Source organism: Silurus aristotelis, assembly GCF_946808225.1.
Source record: "Silurus aristotelis genome assembly, chromosome: 2".
Lineage (NCBI taxonomy): Eukaryota > Metazoa > Chordata > Actinopteri > Siluriformes > Siluridae > Silurus > Silurus aristotelis.
In genome coordinates this window covers 23,456,451-23,476,450 of record NC_139575.1, presented here as the reverse complement: position 1 = coordinate 23,476,450, position 20,000 = coordinate 23,456,451, and the positions used below count along the sequence as shown (strand labels likewise).

The window sequence follows — 20,000 nt, the reverse complement described above, 5'->3', positions numbered from 1 at the left end:
AAATTAGCAAGGATGTATAAAGGGATCGATGGAGTTAGAAGGCTGGTAGATGGAGCGACACAAGTTAGAGGTGCTGTGATCTTTGTCGGGGCCTGTAATCGTGTTAATTGGGCTCAGCAGAGTTTTAGCTCTGAGCAAACAGACTTATACAGAGCAATGGACTGGTGGTAGAACCGGGTTCCAGTTTGCTGTATTTACAGGACATTAGACGGTTTCCTCGCTGCCAATAACAAAGAGGAAACCCTGAACAAAAGCAGTGCTTTTTGCATTTCAAATTTGCTCATAAAAAAAAACCCTTCCTTCCACCCCCCCCTTTACTCCTCCCTCACCTCCTCTGAGGCTAAACGCAACCTGAAATCATATTTCAAAACCACCATCACTTCAAATTTCAAACGCGACGAAATAGCTTCTGTGTTCAAGAAGGGGGGAGCAGGGGGGAGAGAAGGAAAGGGGTGGGGAGTTGAGAGAATGAGAGAGAAAATCAATTCATTTTCCATCTTCAGTGGAGTTGCTCTTTAAGAACTTCCACAAACCAAGAAGCATTGAAAAACCAATTAATCAAACACGAATGGCCTATCATAGCTACTGCAAGCCTATTTCCATAGCAACAGCCTCGGGCTAGAAGCAGCAGCCATGCTCTTTAATCTGGGTACACTGGAGCTTTTTTTCCCAAACAACAGAAGAAGACAAGAGAGCAGGACAGTAAAGAACAACGTTCACCTAACACCAACTCAGCGTTCCTGATCAGACCCATGATTGTAGCCTGTGTTTTTTTTTTCCCCTTTTACAAAGGTATCTTTGTTTCCATTGTCACTGCTATCTATCTATCTATCTATCTATCTATCTATCTATCTATCTATCTATCTATCTATCTATCTATCTATCTATCTATCTATCTATCTATCTATCTATCTATCTATATATCCATCTATCTATCTATATAAATAAATAAATAAATAAGAATAATTTATGATGTTTGTTTCAAAACTGGCATAGAAGCACCATGATTTAAATTCTGAATATCATTTTGAAAGCATTGACTTGAATTACAGCTCCTATTGCCTGCTGGATGGACTGTGGCTCCAATTTATCGCAGGAAGTGGAATTGGAACACACACACACACACACACACACACACACACACACACACGCACACACACAAACACACACAAACACACACAGAGTATTATTCTAGATACAGTGTTTACTTTATTCTGTCAAGTAACTATCTGAGACAATTACATATAATATAAATGTAAAAATTTTCTACATTTCATTGATAAAATACACAAACTATTAAATAACATCAATAATCAGGGCTTCGGATTATACTGATGTGCAATCAAAAAGCCTGACAACACTATTACACTGTCCCTCGAACAAGCACATTAATCCTTTATTTCTTCTCATATTACAAAGCCATCACTTTCATAGTTCATATTAAATAAGCAATTTTGAAGCAGGCGAATTGGTAAACAAAGCCGTGTTTCACGACAGTGTGCATGAGCCTTTTGTTTAGTGTCTCATTTGGTTTTCAATTCATTTTCAGTCATGAATATGGCAAAAAAAAAAAAGAAAAGAAATAAAGGCACACACTGTTGCAGGGGAAAAAACTTCTCTCTTAACTACCAATTTCAGTGAAAGATCAGTTCGTGTGATCATTACACAAACACTATTTGGTGTGCTGGCTGCTTCCCATACGTTTAGTGTAGGTACATGTCAAATATTTGTTTTCATTGCTGTCTGCTGTTTTGACAGACATGAGGAGGAGGAGGAGGAGGAGGAAAAGGAGGAGGACGAGGAGGGGTTCTGGGGTGTGGCAAATAAAAGACAGATTGAGAAAGTGTATGAGAGAAAATGAGGGGGAGATAGAATGACAAAATGAAGTGGCTGACTAAAACACGGACACACAAAGAGAAACAGTGGGAGAGAAAAAGGTAACGACTCAGAGAGTGGACAGGAGAGAGGACACAGCGAGAGAAAATCAGACTGCTGTCTCTAACACTTAGACAGTGAGAGACTGAGGTAAAAGAGCGAAAGAGAGGGAGAGAGAAAGAGAATGAGAAAGGAGAGAAAGAGAAACAGTTAGAGACTGTTAAAAAAAAGAGAGAGAAAGACAGACAAAAAAAAGAGAGAGAGAGAGAGAGAGAGAGAGAGAGAGAGAGAGAGAGAGAGAGAGAGAGAAAGAAAGAGAGACTGCTATCTCAAACAGTCATCAGTTGAGCTATATAAAGCAGGTTGGGCACGGCTGTACAAACATTATGAAAGAGTCTTACAAAGGTTAGCGGTTGCCATAGGTACTGTATGCTAATTGCTAAATGGTATCATCCAGTGTGGGGGTGGTGGGGGATCTCTGTAACTTCCTTTATTTGGCCATTACTGTCTCAGAGCCCAAGACAAACAGCTTTGCTCCCCTCTGCATTCTAATCTAAGAGGTCAACAGCGGTGCCATTACCCTGATATACACATACGATAAGGCCAGATCCATAAATTTATGTTTATTCAAGGTTTCACTGCCCAACGCGATAAATGTGGAACAGGCGTTTTTAAATTGCCTCTGCGACGTGACAGGAGAAACCTTTGGCTTCATACACCCCATACACACACACACACACATAGACGGCATATTGTTGTTTTTATGGACCTGATGTCGGCGGTGAAAACACTGGAAAGTTCTCTGATTCATTTCCTGTTTCTCTGTTCAAATGAGAACTCTTTGTGGTCATGCCATGTCCATCATAGTCAAATAGGATCAAAACAACTTCGCTTACCTAATCGGGGGTAGTATTTTGTGTATGTGTGTGTGTGTGTGTGAGAGAGAGAGAGAGAGAGAGAGAGAGAGAGAGAGAGAGAGAGAGAGAGAGAGAAAGACTGACAATAGAAAGAATATCACAGTGTTATTGCTCCAGTGATCCTACGACCCAGACTTCGACTCTCTCATATGCACTGTTACTGGCTTGTTCGTCCACTAAACCAACATAACTAGCCAATTCCCAGCTGCTTTCCTGGGCTCACGCTAGCAGGATAAAGCACACAATAGTGCAGAAAAAAAAACCCCACATAAAACTAATATCTCGATCAACAGAGTTTTTCCTCCAAAGAGAATTCAAAGGCTTACCCGTATTGCGTGCCACCTTTCAGTATCACTGTGGTGAAACACCGTTTTTGCACTTATAAACAGTAACGACTGCCGATGTCTGATGTGGCACCATTTTATTACCATCCGGAAAGGTGCTGCGGAAGGACAATTTCAAGCTTTTGCACGAGAAAGGTCTTCACCACATTAACTGCCTTGCCTTATCTTTCGCACCATCTAAACCGTACACCAGTTTCTGTTTATGATCCTGTACAATTTTAGTTATCAATAAGGAAAGCAGGCGGAAATAGCAGCAACACATCATGTCATATAATCAATGTAATCAATGTGCAAAACATATTTTATATAAAAAAAAAAATAATAATAAAAGAAGAGTATTTTTTCCCCATTGACAAGTCGCTCTGTTTTCTTTGGCTAATAGCTACCCACCATGCCTTTTAGCTACATGCTGATCGTGGTGCCAATAGGAATAATCTTTTCCTAAACAGACTCATACAGCAGCACTTAAATCCTTTAGGCTGCCCATGCTTACACTCAAGGATCCAAAACTTTTACTTCATGCTTGTACCCCAATCAACACTGCAATCATGCTTCTCAATTCATAGTTTACTAACTATCCGATTCAAGAGTCTGCTGTACCTCATGTTATTCAACTACATTCCTCATGTTAACTACATTCAGGAAGTCTAGCTGATGCTATCTACACTAGCATCTCTTATTAATATGCCGTTGAACTTTGCGTGACAAAAAGTTTCTAATTGAGTTGTCAATAAAACTTGATTGTCATGACATACTGTATGTTTTCTCCTGTTACACACCACTGCATAGGCAAACAATTTTGTATAATATTCGGATGCATTCGAATTCCCCTTCATTTGAACTAGGAAACTCAAACCTGCCACAGCATGGCAAAGACCCTGTGCACACAGCATGAAGATCTGGGTTTCATGAGTGTACTGGAAGATCTTGAGTTGCCTGCAATAAAGCTCCGACCTCAACTCTTACCCCTTTGGCCTGAACTGGTGAACTGGTGAACAGTACACTGGCTACACTCCAGGCCTCCTCACCCTACATCAGTCTCTGACTTTACTAACACCCTTGTAGCTGAGCACTGAGCTCCACAAGCACATGCCAAAATCTAGTGGAACATCACCCCTGGAGAGTGGAGGACACTATAACAGTGTATGTGGGAGAGTCTAAATGTGAAATGGGACCTTCATAAAAACACATACGAATCCTATGGTCAGGTGTTCGCACACTTTAGTCCATTGAGTATACGTATATAATAAGTTCCAGGTACTATTCCCTTAGGGTCCTGTTTCAGTGGCCAAAATGTTGTGCGCTTAAATTTCAGAGAGAAGCACTTTTTTTTGTGTCCTTGTAAGTCCCTTCAATTGGGATTGTCTGACTATTGACTCCTTGCGATGTTTGGGAGTATTGCCTCTCCTGTACTAGCCTGAAGGCTGGCGTTTGACCTTCAATTAGAGTAGACTTGCTGTCAGTATAAAGCTAACCACGAATATATCCTTTTCTCTAGGAGCAACAGTTACAAAGATGGACAATCAACGCCCATTAGATTTAATCCTCTTCTTCTGTTTGGCCTCTTTAAGTATTTTTTAAAAGCAGAATAAATCATTACAAAACCTGTCTGAAACAGTTTCAGCAATATGTTTGACTTGCTCAAGATTAAAACACTTATATGTTCACTACGTATGGGGAAAAGGGATTTATGGTAATTTAACAATTTATCAGTAGCAGGAATATTTTGTCGATTCAGTCATGACATTTTTGGATGGTTGAGTGAATGCAGCGAGTCTAATAGCCACTGGGAAATGTGGTGTATCTTGGCATCTTGGCAGCTCTATTGTCCTTTCCTTCACTTTAGCTCTCGTCCATCCCCCCTCTCTTTTTCTCTCTCCTTTCCTCTCTCTCTTTCTCTCTGATTGGAGACATCTTGTTGGGAGTGATGGCTCACTCGGCCCAGGTTCACAGTTGCTATTGTAAAATCACAGAGCGTTTAATTGAAACAAATGACTATAATAATAGAACATTATCCCGGCAGGCTCACGGCTATGGCAGCTTTAATTAGCCGAGCACCAGAGACTGATCCTTCACAAACGCTGTAAACAGAGAGAGAGAGGGAGATAGAGGGAGGGAGAAAACAGAGGGAGGCTCGCCGCGCTTTGCCCTCCCCACAACTCCCCGTTCACCCTGAGGGCAGAACATGAAAACCCACCACCGCTTCTCACTTCCTCTGTCTCTGTCTCTCTGGCTGGGTGTAGATGCTGGAGGGTCATTTATAACCCTGCTAGGAGCGCTAATAAGTTAGAGGATTTATAAATCACACCCTGGTTTAATCAGTAAGCATGCTGGACCTGCTATTTACACTGCTATATCAGGTATTAGGGCAGGATTCTGTTACATTCATAAAGCCAAAGGGTTTTCTCTGAGGGATAATAAATAAAACTACAAACCAAAACAAAATAAAAGTGAATTGTTCTGTGGTACAACAACACCAGGGCAGGTAAGTGTGTACATGTGATTAGTAAAAAAGAGGCAGCAGACCAACACCTGAATATTATTCCACAGAGAATAAAAACCCTATTGTATACATTCTGAATGTCCAAAGCAGTAAACAGTTACCTCTTCTGGTTGAAATTTCTGAAACCACAAATATCAGACTCCACCGTTTTTTTTTTTCCCCTCTGAAACTAATGAAAGGGTAGAATGGCTGCACAAGTTTTTTACCATGATGTTCTTCACTCCAGTACAAACAAGTGAGCTGAGCAAACTGAGCACATTGAAAGAAAAATGATCAACAAGAGTATAATAATGTATACACTATGGTCTGCTTGAATACTCTGTTCTGATTATCACTGTTATATTACTGCTATATTAATGCCCTGCCCTTTTTTTGCCCCATTTTACATAATATCTGTGTAACATCATATCCCTAAGCTATATCTGTTTACCTGCATTGAGATTCAGTCTAAAGTGTGCACAAGTGTGGACTACATCTCAAGGATGCCTCCAAATTCCCACCCCAAATGAAATATAAACTATGCTTGTAGAAACACTGCAAAATGATGGCGCAAAAACGAAGTGGTAAAAAAGGCTAGCACTTCCAACTCTGAAATCTGGCTCTGACAGTTCTTCAACCTCAGCTACATCACTCAAGTTCATAATTGGTCTCAACTAGACATGTGTGCACAGCTCAGCTGGAATCGTTATTATCGTTCTACCTGTTGTGTTTTAAAAAAAAAAACAATTTACACGGTTTTCTTTCCCAAAATATAGACAAAATAGTAACCAGTTTTAGACCAACGTGTCCCTGCCGTAAATGCATCGCTTAGCACTACACGCTCATGCCACACGTATCCAAAAATATCGCATGCCTTTATTAAAATTAAAACCAAGTACAACAAAACAGGACGGAGGTGCAACTCCTAATCACATTCATACACTCTATGAGCAAAGGTATTGGTACACCTGACTTTTCCAGCAATATGTTTTTTCACACTGATGCACCTTAGGCCTCCTCACACTACATCAGTACACCTGATCTTACTAGCATGCTCCAGAATTATTGGCACCCAACATTAGGATAAGCAGAAGGGGAATATAAAATGAATAGATATTTAATGGAAGTGTTGTTAACAGAAGAACCTGCAGTGTTAATATTGGTGCAGCTCTTCGGGGTAGTGATCCAAAACCCCTATGTTTTACACATGGAAATTGTGATAAGATACTTCATCTAACAGAGAGTAAGAACAGGCAGAGCTGGAAATGTGCTGCTTATCTGATCCGCTATTTGCACTGTAATGAATTACAATATGAAGGAAACATGGAAACAAGTTCATAGTAAATCAATAATGGAACATTTTTGAGTATAGATTTAACTGAAAAATTGAAGAATTGGAGATTCCAAATGCCAGCACTTTTTTTTTTTTAGGTTTGTAAAAGCTGAAAGAGCATGAGGATTTCTCTTTCTTTCTCTCCCACCACTAGAGGCATTATATAGGGGTTGGGGCCAGCTTTGACATGACAGCTCTGAAATGGCTTTGCAAGAAAAGAGGCAGCGCACTCCACAAATGATCCAGACTGCAAGACAGAACATTTCTTCTGCATCTAATGAGAAGAGGAGCCTGGCGCCCCAAAACACCGCACACACGCACACACGCACACACACACACACACACACACACACATTTCTCAGCAGGGATTCAAGGCGACAATTAGGTTCATTTGAGAATGATTAGCGAGTGTGTTAACTTTTCGCACATGCGCTGCATGTGTGTGTGACAGCAAAGCGTCTCTCCAAGAGTCAATCCAAAACCCCCTGCTAACTCCAAACACATCTGCCTTGGCACTATTCTATTCTAACCAGGCCTCACCTACTCCATAAAGAATCACTCAGGATGTAATAAAGTGAGCTTTGACAAGCAGCTACAGTCAACTTTGGCAAAAATGGGTTCCGTATTAATTACTATTATCGTGTTTTTTGCTGATACGGTTTGGCAGCTCCTTCTACGGAAGTGTACTCGAGGAGTGTCCGTTTCTAGATCGTTCTGGATTCTTGGTCGCTAAGCTTCGAATGCAGCTGAGGAACACGCAACTCTGCGTCAAGCCTTCTTATGTCATGCCTAGTTCATGCATTAGAAAACACTTTTCTCCCTTTAAAGCTGGCACTGAGGTCACTCCAGAACGCACCCCAAAGTTTCCTAAAACAAGCAGAAAACAAAGTGTGCTCATAAGGCTTGTCTGAATGCATCGTTGGAAAGACTGAAAATTACTTTTTGTTGCAAAACCATCTGCTCAATAAATAAATAAATAAATAAATTTTAAAAAAGTGCTTTTTTCCAGCATATAACTGACATATAAAAAAACATATTTTTAAATTAAAGTCCCCCTCTGGGTATTCTTGTATAACTGTGCCCGCTGCATCAAAACAAATATCCTCAGTTATAAACAGCATTACTGAGGAAATGAGTGTTGAATTGCACATCGATTGTTCTGTAGGCCTGCGCTGCTGACTGAACTCTCTCTCTATGTAACATCCAAATTGGCATTAAACGCTTGTTTAAAAAAATATTTTTTTTCAAAGAGTTTTTAAAGAGAAACCTTTCTTTTTTGTATCTGGCACAGCATTAAGGAAAGCTTTGCTATAAACGGTTTGTCAAAATAATATTGGCACCCTTGTCCTTGAACCTACTTTGACCACTTACAACAGGGGGAGAAAGTAGTTGTAGTTTGCTCTCTACTTCTGCAGCAGCATCCACAGCGTCCTCAAAGAGCTATCATAAGGAGCAGGTTGGGGGTGGGGTTGATTGGGCAGAATGAGAGAAAAGAGCATCGCATTTTCCTTCTCTGTCTTTTTTTTCTTTGCAATCACCTCTCATTTTATCACCCCCTCCCTCTCTCTTTCACCCACAACAGCAGGCAGTGAGCTAAAAGTATGTTGTTTCGAAGGAGCTGCAGTCAGCTGATGCATGTGGGAGATATAGAGCACAGTAATATGGACATGATTTCATGCTATGATAAGATGGTGGAACTGGTGGCCAAATGAGATACATAAAACAGGGCTTTATCTAGTGCTGTAGTAATAGCTGGTAACAGAGCAGCATCGGGATTCCACTCTCTGCCTCTATCTGCCTCGCTTTTGCTGAGATAAGGGCGCTGAGGAGATGCTACTGGTATGCTGACTCACACTAGAAGTAAACTTTAGCCACCACACACACAACTACTCAAACTAGTACATTATGTCAGGCGTAATTATTAGCATTGGAAAACTCATTATCCGAACAAATGGCCTAACTCGGGTCTAAGCAAACATATAAACAGAGCCAGCTATGTATGAATAGACCCGAATGAATAAACCTCACATATACAAAGAAATGAGAGTGTATCCTTGATTAGATAACTAATTAACTTTATTTTTAAAGAAGGGAAAAAAAAGTAACAATTCTCTTTCCCCTTCCTCTCATTTGTGATATAATGAAATTGGAAAATAACTTCTATTTCTTTAAGACATTTTTTACTACACAAGCATGCTCTTATATCATATTGTGTGTGTATGTGTGTGTAGGGGGGGTGGGGGTAGAGAAATAAGGCACCCTCTCCCCAGAGATAATAAAAGAATTGAATTTTTCCTTATCGGCCCGGTCATCTATTTTTCCGCGGAATGCTATTACTTGCTGCCTGCGGTTGCTAGGCAACAGGAAATATTAATAGGGCCTTTTATTAGGCAGGCTTTCACAGTGCAGCACTAAAATGAAGAAGTGGAAAACATGAATGTGTTACATAAATCTTTAGACCTCGTCGAGCTTCTGCACAAGTCTTTGTTTGCCTCTTGATTTATAGCTCCTTCGCCTCATTTATGGGAAATAGCAGTGTGAAATAAGAAAATGGTACATTACCCTGAAGGACTATTTGAAAATAAATAATCGCAAAAGGTGAAAAAAAAGCTGTTTAAAAATCAGAAGTAGGGTTTCTTTTTTTCCATTTTTTTTTATGTTGCTCTCTTTCCTCACTCTTTTCCAAAGTCAAATTTCAAAAAGATTTCTTTGTTTGGTGAATGCATCAATCATCTGTGTAATATTGCTTACAGAAAATGCCTTTTATCATGCTTTTTCAACCGCCACAAGGGGAAAAGAAATATCAAAGTTATTAATAGTTCCATAAAGCATTTCTGCCGAGAATGTAATTCCGGGATTGTGAGGTGATGCAAATATCTTTGGATTGGTGATGATTAATCAAGGCAATATTTCAGATGAAATTCGGTTTGCTTTTTTTTTTTTTTTCATTTTTAGCATAAAAAAAAAAAAAAACACAAGCAAAAGTTTCAGTCTTAGCCCTGCACACAAACATCAGATGATAAATGAAGCAAGCAGTTTCACTAGACATTCATTTAAAAAACCTGGGTCAAATTTTACATAAATATATCTGATTAAAGCTGATTGGAGTCCTAATGTCCACAAACTGCCTCCTAGTTTTGGTAGGCCATCATCTTGAGACTATTTTTAGCACGACACAGACCACAGTCCAGTTATCCTGTGGGCTTGGCACCACGAATCCTCTTTGAGAATAAACTGCTCGTAAAGAACAGATGGTTTAGAGTTTACAAATCAATGTAGAGGTGAGAAGACCGTCAGCAATTTCCGAGCTGTCTTATAAAGCAGGAGATCAAGAGTAGATTCGCTTGTGACATTGGTTCCGTCCTCGACAATAACTGCCAGGAAATCTAATTGGCATATGTGTCACTTGATTTTTCCAAAATAGTTGCTGTACTTTGTATATCAGATATGTACTATCTTTTGTGCCAAACATACACCAACCATACTGCAAACAATAAATACAAGTTCATTAGTCCTTTTATTAGCTTATCACCCAAACCACAAGTCACAGTCATCTGATTTTCTCCACTCTCTGCTCTTTTGCCAACAAATATTTCTGAGTATATCAGTGCAGGCACAGAGTGACACATGTATGTAGAGTACATGCAAAATATATAATCTTTCAGGGATATGTAGCCCAAGCCAGAACTTCAATTGGATATACAGCAGGAGGTTCAATATTTGAATAGTTATATAAAGGTAAATTGGCTCGCTAAGCAAATGCTTATGGAATACCGAATGTGAAATGAATAGAATGAAATAAAAGCCGACCATGGAATGTCACACAGAGACCAGAAATGCAGCCTGGCTGTAGTGCTTAAGCAAATGAGCTGTAAAAAAGGCTTTTGTATTCTAGCTTTCCTAGATCTTCCAAACGCTAAGATGACTAAGCGTTATGCAAGTGAAATGTGATCACGTACATTTATGTGGAAAAACATCCAGGAAACTATTAAAATAAACGATGGAAATGGCACTGGTGTACTACAAGCAATACAACTAACAGCCGTAATAGACGATTTCCATGAAAACTCCTGTAAAAACCTGAATATAATAATCATAGGACTGCTTCTTTGTTAACGCTATTCTGAGACTGCTCACAATTTACATACACTATGGACAAAATTATTGGGACAATTAACTGTTCCAACCATATGTACTGTATTTCTTTCCCACACTCTTACCATGCAGTCAGAGGCACAGAACTGTATAAGATGTCTCGATAGGGTATCAGTAAATTTTCTCTGGGATGAACTGAAACGCTGAATGCACCCCAGGCTTCCTGAACCTACATCATTACCTGACTTTAGTCGACTCTAATGGAACATCTTTACAGAAGAGTGGAGATTATTATAACAACAAAAGGGGATTTGTAACGGCATTTAAAAAAAGCACACACATGACCAGGTGTCTACAAACTTTTGCCTATACGCTGTATATAAAAAATAAATCAAATAAATAAATAATTAACGTTAATTGTTAGATTAATATTTCAGGTGGTGAGAAATCCTCCTGACATAAGCATGTTGAAAATGCAGAACAGTTTTGCATGAGCATGTACAGTATTCTAAGCAACTAAGCATTTACAACACTTCTCAACAGCACACACATGATGTCAAAAGTAAGAAAGCTGAGTGCTTTTTTTTTTTTTTGCAACCTGTAGCAGTTTGTTAACTGTTGCATACCACACTCTTGTTTACCAAGTACTCACTCGGATCAAATCTCCTCTTCCTTCTTCAGAAAATTTGTACTGTACCTTCCTGAGGTTGATTGATAAGCTCTGTGCTATTTGATCGTGGATATTAGATGTCTAATGCATTGGGGCCACTGGAAGATGCTATGACAGGTAGCGCATTAGCAAGACGAGTGGGAGCCCTGCCAAATGCATCAGCACATCAAGAATAGATATCGTGTTCATCTGAAAATATTCGATACTCTCTCCTGAAGGAATCTTGGGCCTTTTTGGCAAACGGGGCAATTGGCTTTCAATCAACTGTTGTAGCTGGTGTGTAGAGGTCTTAGTAAGCAGCTGAAAAATTTATGCTAGGCTATTTGTCTAGAACAATCAATTTACATAATTCCCGAAGCTACAATGCTGTTTTAATAATTTGATCTCGCAACACGGTTGCAGTTACAGTTAACCGATTTGCTACTTGAGGGAATGAAGCTCTGGGTAAGATTAGCGCTAGCATATTCATGTTATATTTTGCTGTAGTGAACAAACTGAGGTTAAATCCTTCGCCTAAAGGCAGAAATGCACCAAGGTGCTGAGTTCAACATCCCTAGCACACAAATTTAGCTATTCTCAGCGCCACCAGGGACTGAGCTATATTGGTTACTGAGCTCGGTCCAGGACCACTAAGTCTTCTTGCGTATTGAATTAAAAATATCTTGTTTATAAAGAAAACAATTCAATTTGCTCATAATAACACAGAATAGTGGATCATAATAGGACTGTTTTGCTCTTATGTCCATTTCTGACCTGAAATAAACTTTAGCATGAAAATTGTCATGAGGAATAACTTGAAAAAATTTTCTTGCTTCAAAGCTAATATTATTGATGACCAGTAAAATGAAAACTGTGTGCATTTTTTTTAAGCAAATCTCTTGCTACTAAAGACATTTGATTCCATTCAAACCCGTTTTTCACCGTTTTCTTATTCACAAAGCCTTTTTTAGCTTTAATGCTTTTCCTCGTTCTTCCATCCCGCTCTCATCTCTTCATCTCTGTTTTCATGGACTCTCTCTCTCTCTCTCTCTCTCTCTCTCTCTCTCTCTCTCTCTCTCTCTCTCTCTCTCCTCCTTGTTCTAAACCACATCTAATGAAAACAGATCTCTCCCTCTCCTCTTTACCAGCTGAGCTGGGGGAGGAAGATGAACCCTAATGGCTTTTTCCCTCCCTTTTTTTTCTCCTGATGATGGAAAATATGCACCGACCTATTGATGTGTCTGATGTATTTCATCACCACAGATTTTGTGCGTGTCAAAGCCAAGCCAGCACAAATAAATCCTCAGCAAAAACCGCACCACATCGGACCAAATAACACACCAAAACTACTTACTGTTTCTTACTAATTTGTCTCTGCATAAAAATACTCCTTCTTTCGGGTTTCGATGTTTTATTTAAAACTTTGATTTGCTGGGTTTATATTTGTCTGCAACAAAAAAAAAAACCCTGTAAAGATAGCACTTAGGCATATCCACAAACCCAATTCCTGCAAAAAATTAAATCACAGGTTACCAAAATAGCAAAAACGTGCAATGCACTCTATGGGCAAAAGTATTGTGACGCCTGACTTTTCCAGTCAGTTCTTCACCAAACTGGTACTAACAAAGTTTGAGTCACACAATTCAACTACAACTCTTGGGCCCTTGAGCAAGGCCCTTAACCCTCTGTGCTCCAGGGGTACTGTATCATGGCTGACCCTGTGCTCTAACCCCAGTTTTTAAACAAGCTGGGATATGCAAGAAAATAATGTCTATTGCGAAGAAAATAATGTCTAAAATAATCTCTGTAATGTATATGTGACATATAAATGCTATTCATTCAAGTCTTTCTAGCTGTTTTCTATTGCTTCACAGGTATCCAAAATATTATTATTATTTCTGCTCATATTACAAGCAAGCAGCAGAAACATTATAATTATAACATAAAAAAAAATAAATAAATCAATGGACACTATATATTTTCACTGAGAATCCTTATTATTTACACCCTGCTTGGTTTGACATGACTCTGCAGTTCCTACGAGACAATTCCTTGTGATGTCTTGATTTAATTGAATACCTGAGTGGTCAATATGGCAAGAGTGGAGCTGACCAGGAGGAATACACTTTACTGTACGCTAGCAGAGACAGAATAAATGCTTGAGTGCTGAAGCAAAACAGAAGCAGACGAATTTATTCGGAAGTCCTTTTGCATCAAGATCAGACAACTACAGACAACCGATGTATTTTTTTTCAGCTTTTGCACCGTATCTGTCTGACGCTTGTGTGGCACATTTCACACTTTTAAGCGTGATGTAGCACTTTTCATAGCGCTCAAGATCAACTCGGAAGCACATATGACACAAAGCCAATTAGGTGCCAGATGACAGGTTATAAGGTAATTCGTCCAGGCTTTCTCCACTCTTTTACCAGCCCCAAGCCACCCCTAAGAACCCTGGAATTGAAGACTCACCGAGGGCATTTGGCTTGAGAGCAGATGACTCTCCTGTAACATGTTTGACATCATAAGAGCAGCGGGCAGCTCGGGGTACGTGTAGGGGTTGATCAGGCCGTTATGGGGCAGCGAGTGACACAGATAGCCGGACTCTGGATCCATCAGATGCAGCAGAGGAGGCTCGGGGTGGTTCGGTGGGGTTATAGGAGGAATCTCATAGTCCTCGTCGCCACCACCGCCTCCATTCCCACTCCCTCCTCCCTGCCCAGAATAGTTCTGCTGCAAAGAGAAGGAAAAAAAGATGTCATTACTAAGCCATACAAACATAAATGGACAGATTTTTTTTTTTTTACATCAATGACAAAAAAAGGATACTGTGGGGCTTCATAAAAGAGTTGGGAGAAAAAAAAAACATTAGCTGAAAAACAGTGCAGTATTATGAAGTCAGGATGACGAAACAGCGCATATAAAGAGCGGATCTGATTAGTAATTAGTCATTTTGAATTTGCCCCAAATTGCTCCAAGATGGAACATAGAATTATGCGTGGCCGCAATCAGCGTCTGCTACTGTATCAGAAGATTACATTTTCCATGGATAGATGAATTAATTTTTTTTATCATATCTGTCCTTTCTTTGCACAATCGAATGCACACCTCTGCGTGCTCCTCTGATCAACTGTGTCATTAAACAGATGTAAATGCGGATTGGGCTGACGAAAAAATATGACTCTGCGTTCTACAAGAAAACTCATACTAAGGGACAGAGAGAGGGAGATGGAGAGAGAGAGAGAGAGAGAGAGAGAGAGAGAGAGAGAGAGAGAGAGAGAGAGAGAGAGAGAGAGAGAGAGAGAGGAGCAGCAGGGGTATTCAAGGGGGAATGAAAAGCAATTTTGTGGGAGGCGATCTGACTGGAGCCCCTTCCATAATGACTGAGTCAAATTAATCATCAGAAATAATATTCTGCTGTCAAGCATTCAAGAGCTTTTTTAATAGAATTTTTATGATTCATGTCTGCCCATATACATCAAACAGTCAGTTCTGCAACATTTCAGAAATCAATTCAATATCATCTTTGTGTTGCCTGTCATCTTCTCTCGCCGAAACGGCCATTTATCTTGCAAACAAATACTTTTAGCAAATCTACGGCTGAGCGAGAGGACAGAGACAAGGATTCGGGGACCTCTGATTTCACCTGACTGGAGTATATTTCTTAAATAAAAGACCTCTATTTCTAGGATGTCACAATAATTCACCTTTTCCCCCCTCAAGGCTGAGAAGTCAAGTGGAAAATTTTTTTGGCAAACAGCATTGCTACACCACGAACATGTAGTAACATAATAAAACTTGGCATACAAGGGAAGAAAAAAAAAAAAAAACAACAGCCTGGAGTATAGATCAGGTATTAGGCTTTTTGTCATACTAATCTTGCACAAACAAAAGGAGCGCCTTCTATATATATCCTTATTACTATAAAACTATATTTAGCTGTGGTTCCATTGAGTTTATTTTTAAAGGCCACCTTCCAACTTTTGCTTATGAATACCTTTGTTTCCCTGTTTAATTAGTGGAAAAAAATGCCAATGGGTTTCAATGTGATTTTCTCATTGGCGATATATTTTTCCTACCAGGGTTTGGATATTAATTTTCGTAATGGTCCCTTTGAAGACAGATGTCTTTGTAAAAGCTTTGGGGCCTCCCTGTTATTGTTTGGTCTAATGGACGTGAAAACTAACATTTCCTGAGATTCAATTTCCCTCATAATTGTTGGAAGGAAACTAAATTGTCTGTTGTAAACATCGAGAGCCATTGTGTAAAGAGAGTCCCTTCGCCACATCCTCCGGAGAGTTCTCACGTCTATGATCTCTGACAGCCAGGTTCTGGATTACCACACAGGTCTGTTTGATTGGAGGAACATCTGTGTGCCGAAAAACGCGTCTCAATTGCTACCTTTGCTAGCCATACGTCTATTAATAAAATATTCAACCAGAAGAAGTCCAGAAAATTTGCACTGTGACTTTTCCACCATATTTGAACTATTTTGTGGTTCTTTTCCAAACTGTTATATATTTCTACATATACACAAATGTATTAGAGACTTTTATTGTGGTAGCATAACATTTTCCATACACTTGAACTAGGAGACCCAAACCTGTTCAAGCATGACAAAGCAAGCTCCATGACAATATGGTTTACATGGGTTGGAGTGGAAGATCTTAAGAAGCCTCAAAACCTACTTTACTAATACTACATATGGCTGGAAACGTCAGGAGTCCCAATACCTTTGTCCATATAGTTTATTTACCATGAGGTAAATTCACAGTAGTTTAATGAATCACTACAGACAAAATGGACTCCTGATGCAATCAACAGCAAAAGTCCAGATGTTTGAACCTTTTAAATGTATTCTGATCCACAGTGAGCAACTCAGATAACATCTAAGGCTCTGCAATTTCTTATAGCCTTTGCACAGTCTAACATAATGCCAATGTACAGAACATATCACCTCACACAGCGCACTGATTCCTCATTGATTAAGTTGAAATGTAATTTTCCTTGGTGCAAAATTCTAAGTAAGTGCCTCAATAATTCTCAAAACTGTCATGGACAACAAGGCCCATCGCTTAACTTCAATACAAGGTTGTATATATCAGGGAAAATAGTTTCAGAGAGGCAGCCAATACAATTTATTTCGGGTGCGGTTGCACAGGACGTTAATAGACCAAAACAGAAGAAGTAAGAGACAGAGACGGAGAGATAGACAGAGAGGCAGACAAACGGAGAGAAAGAGTGAAACAATCTGTAAGTAGCATTAAACCCGAGCTCCGATGAACGATCTCGATGATGAAATGTAAATCTCTACGATGTAGCCAGCTGACCGATTTGGATTGATGCATAATTCATACTGTACGTATCACGGCTCACAATGCGGTCATGTGCATTACAACATGTACAGTATTGTGTGTCTGTGCTCCGTTCTTAATGGTTTACGTTTTATTTTATAGAAATAAAACAAATGTTTTTGCACCAGAAGACATTTTGACTCGGCTGATCTCCTTATTCTCTGTTTGCTAACTTCCACTGTGTCCATCAGATAAATTTTCAAGGATATTAGAACTCAATTTGGATGCAAGATGGCGCCCGGGTTGAGTTTAAGGGTTTCAATTTAGAGCCTTCATTACTCTGAGCAAGAGGAGCCACTCTAAAACAAACGCTATCAAATTTCGGTGAATATCTACAAAGCGTGCGGGCTACATTCATCGCGCCCGATGTTGCTTGCAAGGAGTGCGCGTACACACACAAAACATCTTTGATACGAAACAGTTGAAGATACACTTAGTGAGAAGATGGAGAAAGCAATGGGAGAGATTGAAAGGGAGAGAGAAAGTAAAAAATAAAAAATAAAAAGCCAGGAGGAGGAAAAAAAAATCTGTCTAGTTTGGGAAGGTTTCCAAGCATCTCTGGCATTAATCTAATCCATTGTATGCTGGCAGACTGATTAGATGTCCAACCATATGACCATGTGAGCTTCAGTCTTAACACAACAGATGCCATTTGGCCATAAAGTTATTTTCGTCTACTTTATTACACCAAGAACTTCATTAATCCAAACAGATTTAACATGAAACTTGTGCTGCGAATTGGAACCTCAAAACCTGGAACTGTTTAGTACTTTCTTCAGATCTGAGATTTTTTTTTTTCTTCGAAAAGATTGTGACCTTGCAGAAGATTTGAAAAACTGATAAATATAACTAACATTTGTTATCTAAAAAGAAAATGCACGTATTTCAAACAGCACAGCTTTGTTACAATCATTCTTCGGAGCTGATGAGCCTCCAGGGATGGTTTTAGCAGTAAGCTCATTAAATCTGGACCGCGTGGGACGTCACTGTGGCCTGGTCTAATATTAGTGAAATATTCAGTAGCGTGATTCAGGGAGCTGTGGTTCACAGTTTATTAGGTGTGTCAATAAAAATGCATGTGTGTGTGTGAGAATAAGAGATGGTGAGAGAGAGAGAAAGAGAGAGAGAGAGAGAGAGAGAGAGAGAGAGAGAGAGAGAGAGAGAGAGAGCATGGTGACAGATTCCTCCTTTCTCTAATATGCACTTATCTGCTTATATTAGTGCAGTGACACAAATGATTTATGTCTATGCACCCTAACCTTGCACACAAACACTACAGACAAAGCAAGCCACTTATCTCAGATTCCCAGTGTGTATGTGCGTGTGTGTGTGTGTGTGTGTGTGTGTGTGTGTGTGTGTGTGTGTGTGTGCCTTTATCGAAGCAGACGTTTGGGAGAGTCATCTGTTTTTATTTGGCTGGCAGTAGGCACCCATCATAAATTACCCCTAAGACCAGGCACACACTTCAGTGTAACTGCATGTGTGTATGTATACGAGAGCGATGGTTTGTGTATGTCACATCAACCCACGCAAATATTTACCTATTCGCCATTGACCACTCCGCGGGTGAAATGGGTTCAGATCTTTGCCGGCAACAAACAATTAATTAGTCACACTTGGAAGTTGAAGCCCATCACACCACACTCACTGTACACACCGATTCTTATTGAGCCACAAATATAGCTGTGAATACGGAGCCTACACACCATCTGCTCATACCCATATTCCTCTTACAGCACATGGCTTAGGCTAAAATATCTAACCCTCCAATGTGCTTGTGCATGTGTTGCTTGTGGGATTGTGTGTCTGTCTGTCTGTGCGTGTGCGTGTGTGTGTGTGTGCACATATGTACGCTTTCTAGTATCTTCTTCTACACTCTGAAATATTATCAGGTTTTTCAGACCTCACAAAGAAAGTCCGCTGACACCGGACTCATGTTACTGTAATACAAAAGTGGAACAAAAATCTCTCTCGCTCTCTCTCTCTCTCTCTCTCTCTCTCTCTCTCTCTCTCTCTCCTTCTTCTGCCTCTCTACCTCCCCTGCATTCAAAATATAAGTGATGAAAAGCACTCAATCAGCAACCTTTGAAGCCTTATCTCAATTAATGAGAAAAGACAAAATAGTTTCTTTAACTTCAACTTCTTTCCAATATTGTCACATGTTATTATTATTATTATTATTTTTCTTTCTCTGCAAATTCGCATCTCACCAAAAACCTGACCTCCTGTTGCTCTGCTCATAAAAGAAGCCAGCTCCATTTCTGTCACGCTTCATTAAGTGTGCGTGATGTCACCATGGCTGAAAGAATCTGATTGGCTGCTGGCACCGGCTACTCTTGATTACAGAATGGAAAAAGTTTAAGGGTGGTCATGTTTAGTGGTTCAAGTTATGCATCTGTCTCGTACATACATCGTGATCATGCACTGCATTAGAATAGAATCCACACTGTGCTGCATTCTGGTCTAGAAGGCAATAAACACCACTCATCTCAGCAATCATGTGCCTTTGGAGATATAACTGTAAGATCAGTAGAGCTGCAGTTGTTGATTATTTTAGTAATCGAGTATGCTACTGTTTATTCTGTCGATTAATTGAATAATCGGCGAGAAGTTCTTTTCTCTTCATTAAAGAGCAATACTAAATATACAAGAGAAAATAAGACAAGTCTCTTAAAATTAATAAGTAATAAATAACTTGTATTCTTTGTAGAAAAATTTTAAATTTTTAAATAAACTAAACCTATTTAATGCATTTAATTGGCACAATACATCAAAATGCAAATGCATATATATATATATATATATATATATATATATATATATATATATATATATATATATATATATATATAAAGTATAAAAATCCATTTTCTTTTCTTTTCCAGGTGGTGCATCAACAATAATGGTCCGTGGGGAAACACACTGCTCTGTGTGTAGTAATATGGACTAAA

General features: G+C 39.4%; 1 protein-coding gene across 1 annotated transcript in view; it reads right to left on the bottom strand.

Moving 5' to 3' along the window:
* Positions 1–20,000, bottom strand: part of tox2 (TOX high mobility group box family member 2) — a 109,956-nt gene that overhangs the window by 19,331 nt on the left and 70,625 nt on the right. Inside the window, 1 exon segment of the mRNA XM_083530232.1 lies at positions 14,168–14,428. Within this exon segment, the coding sequence (XP_083386358.1) occupies positions 14,168–14,428 (261 nt within the window).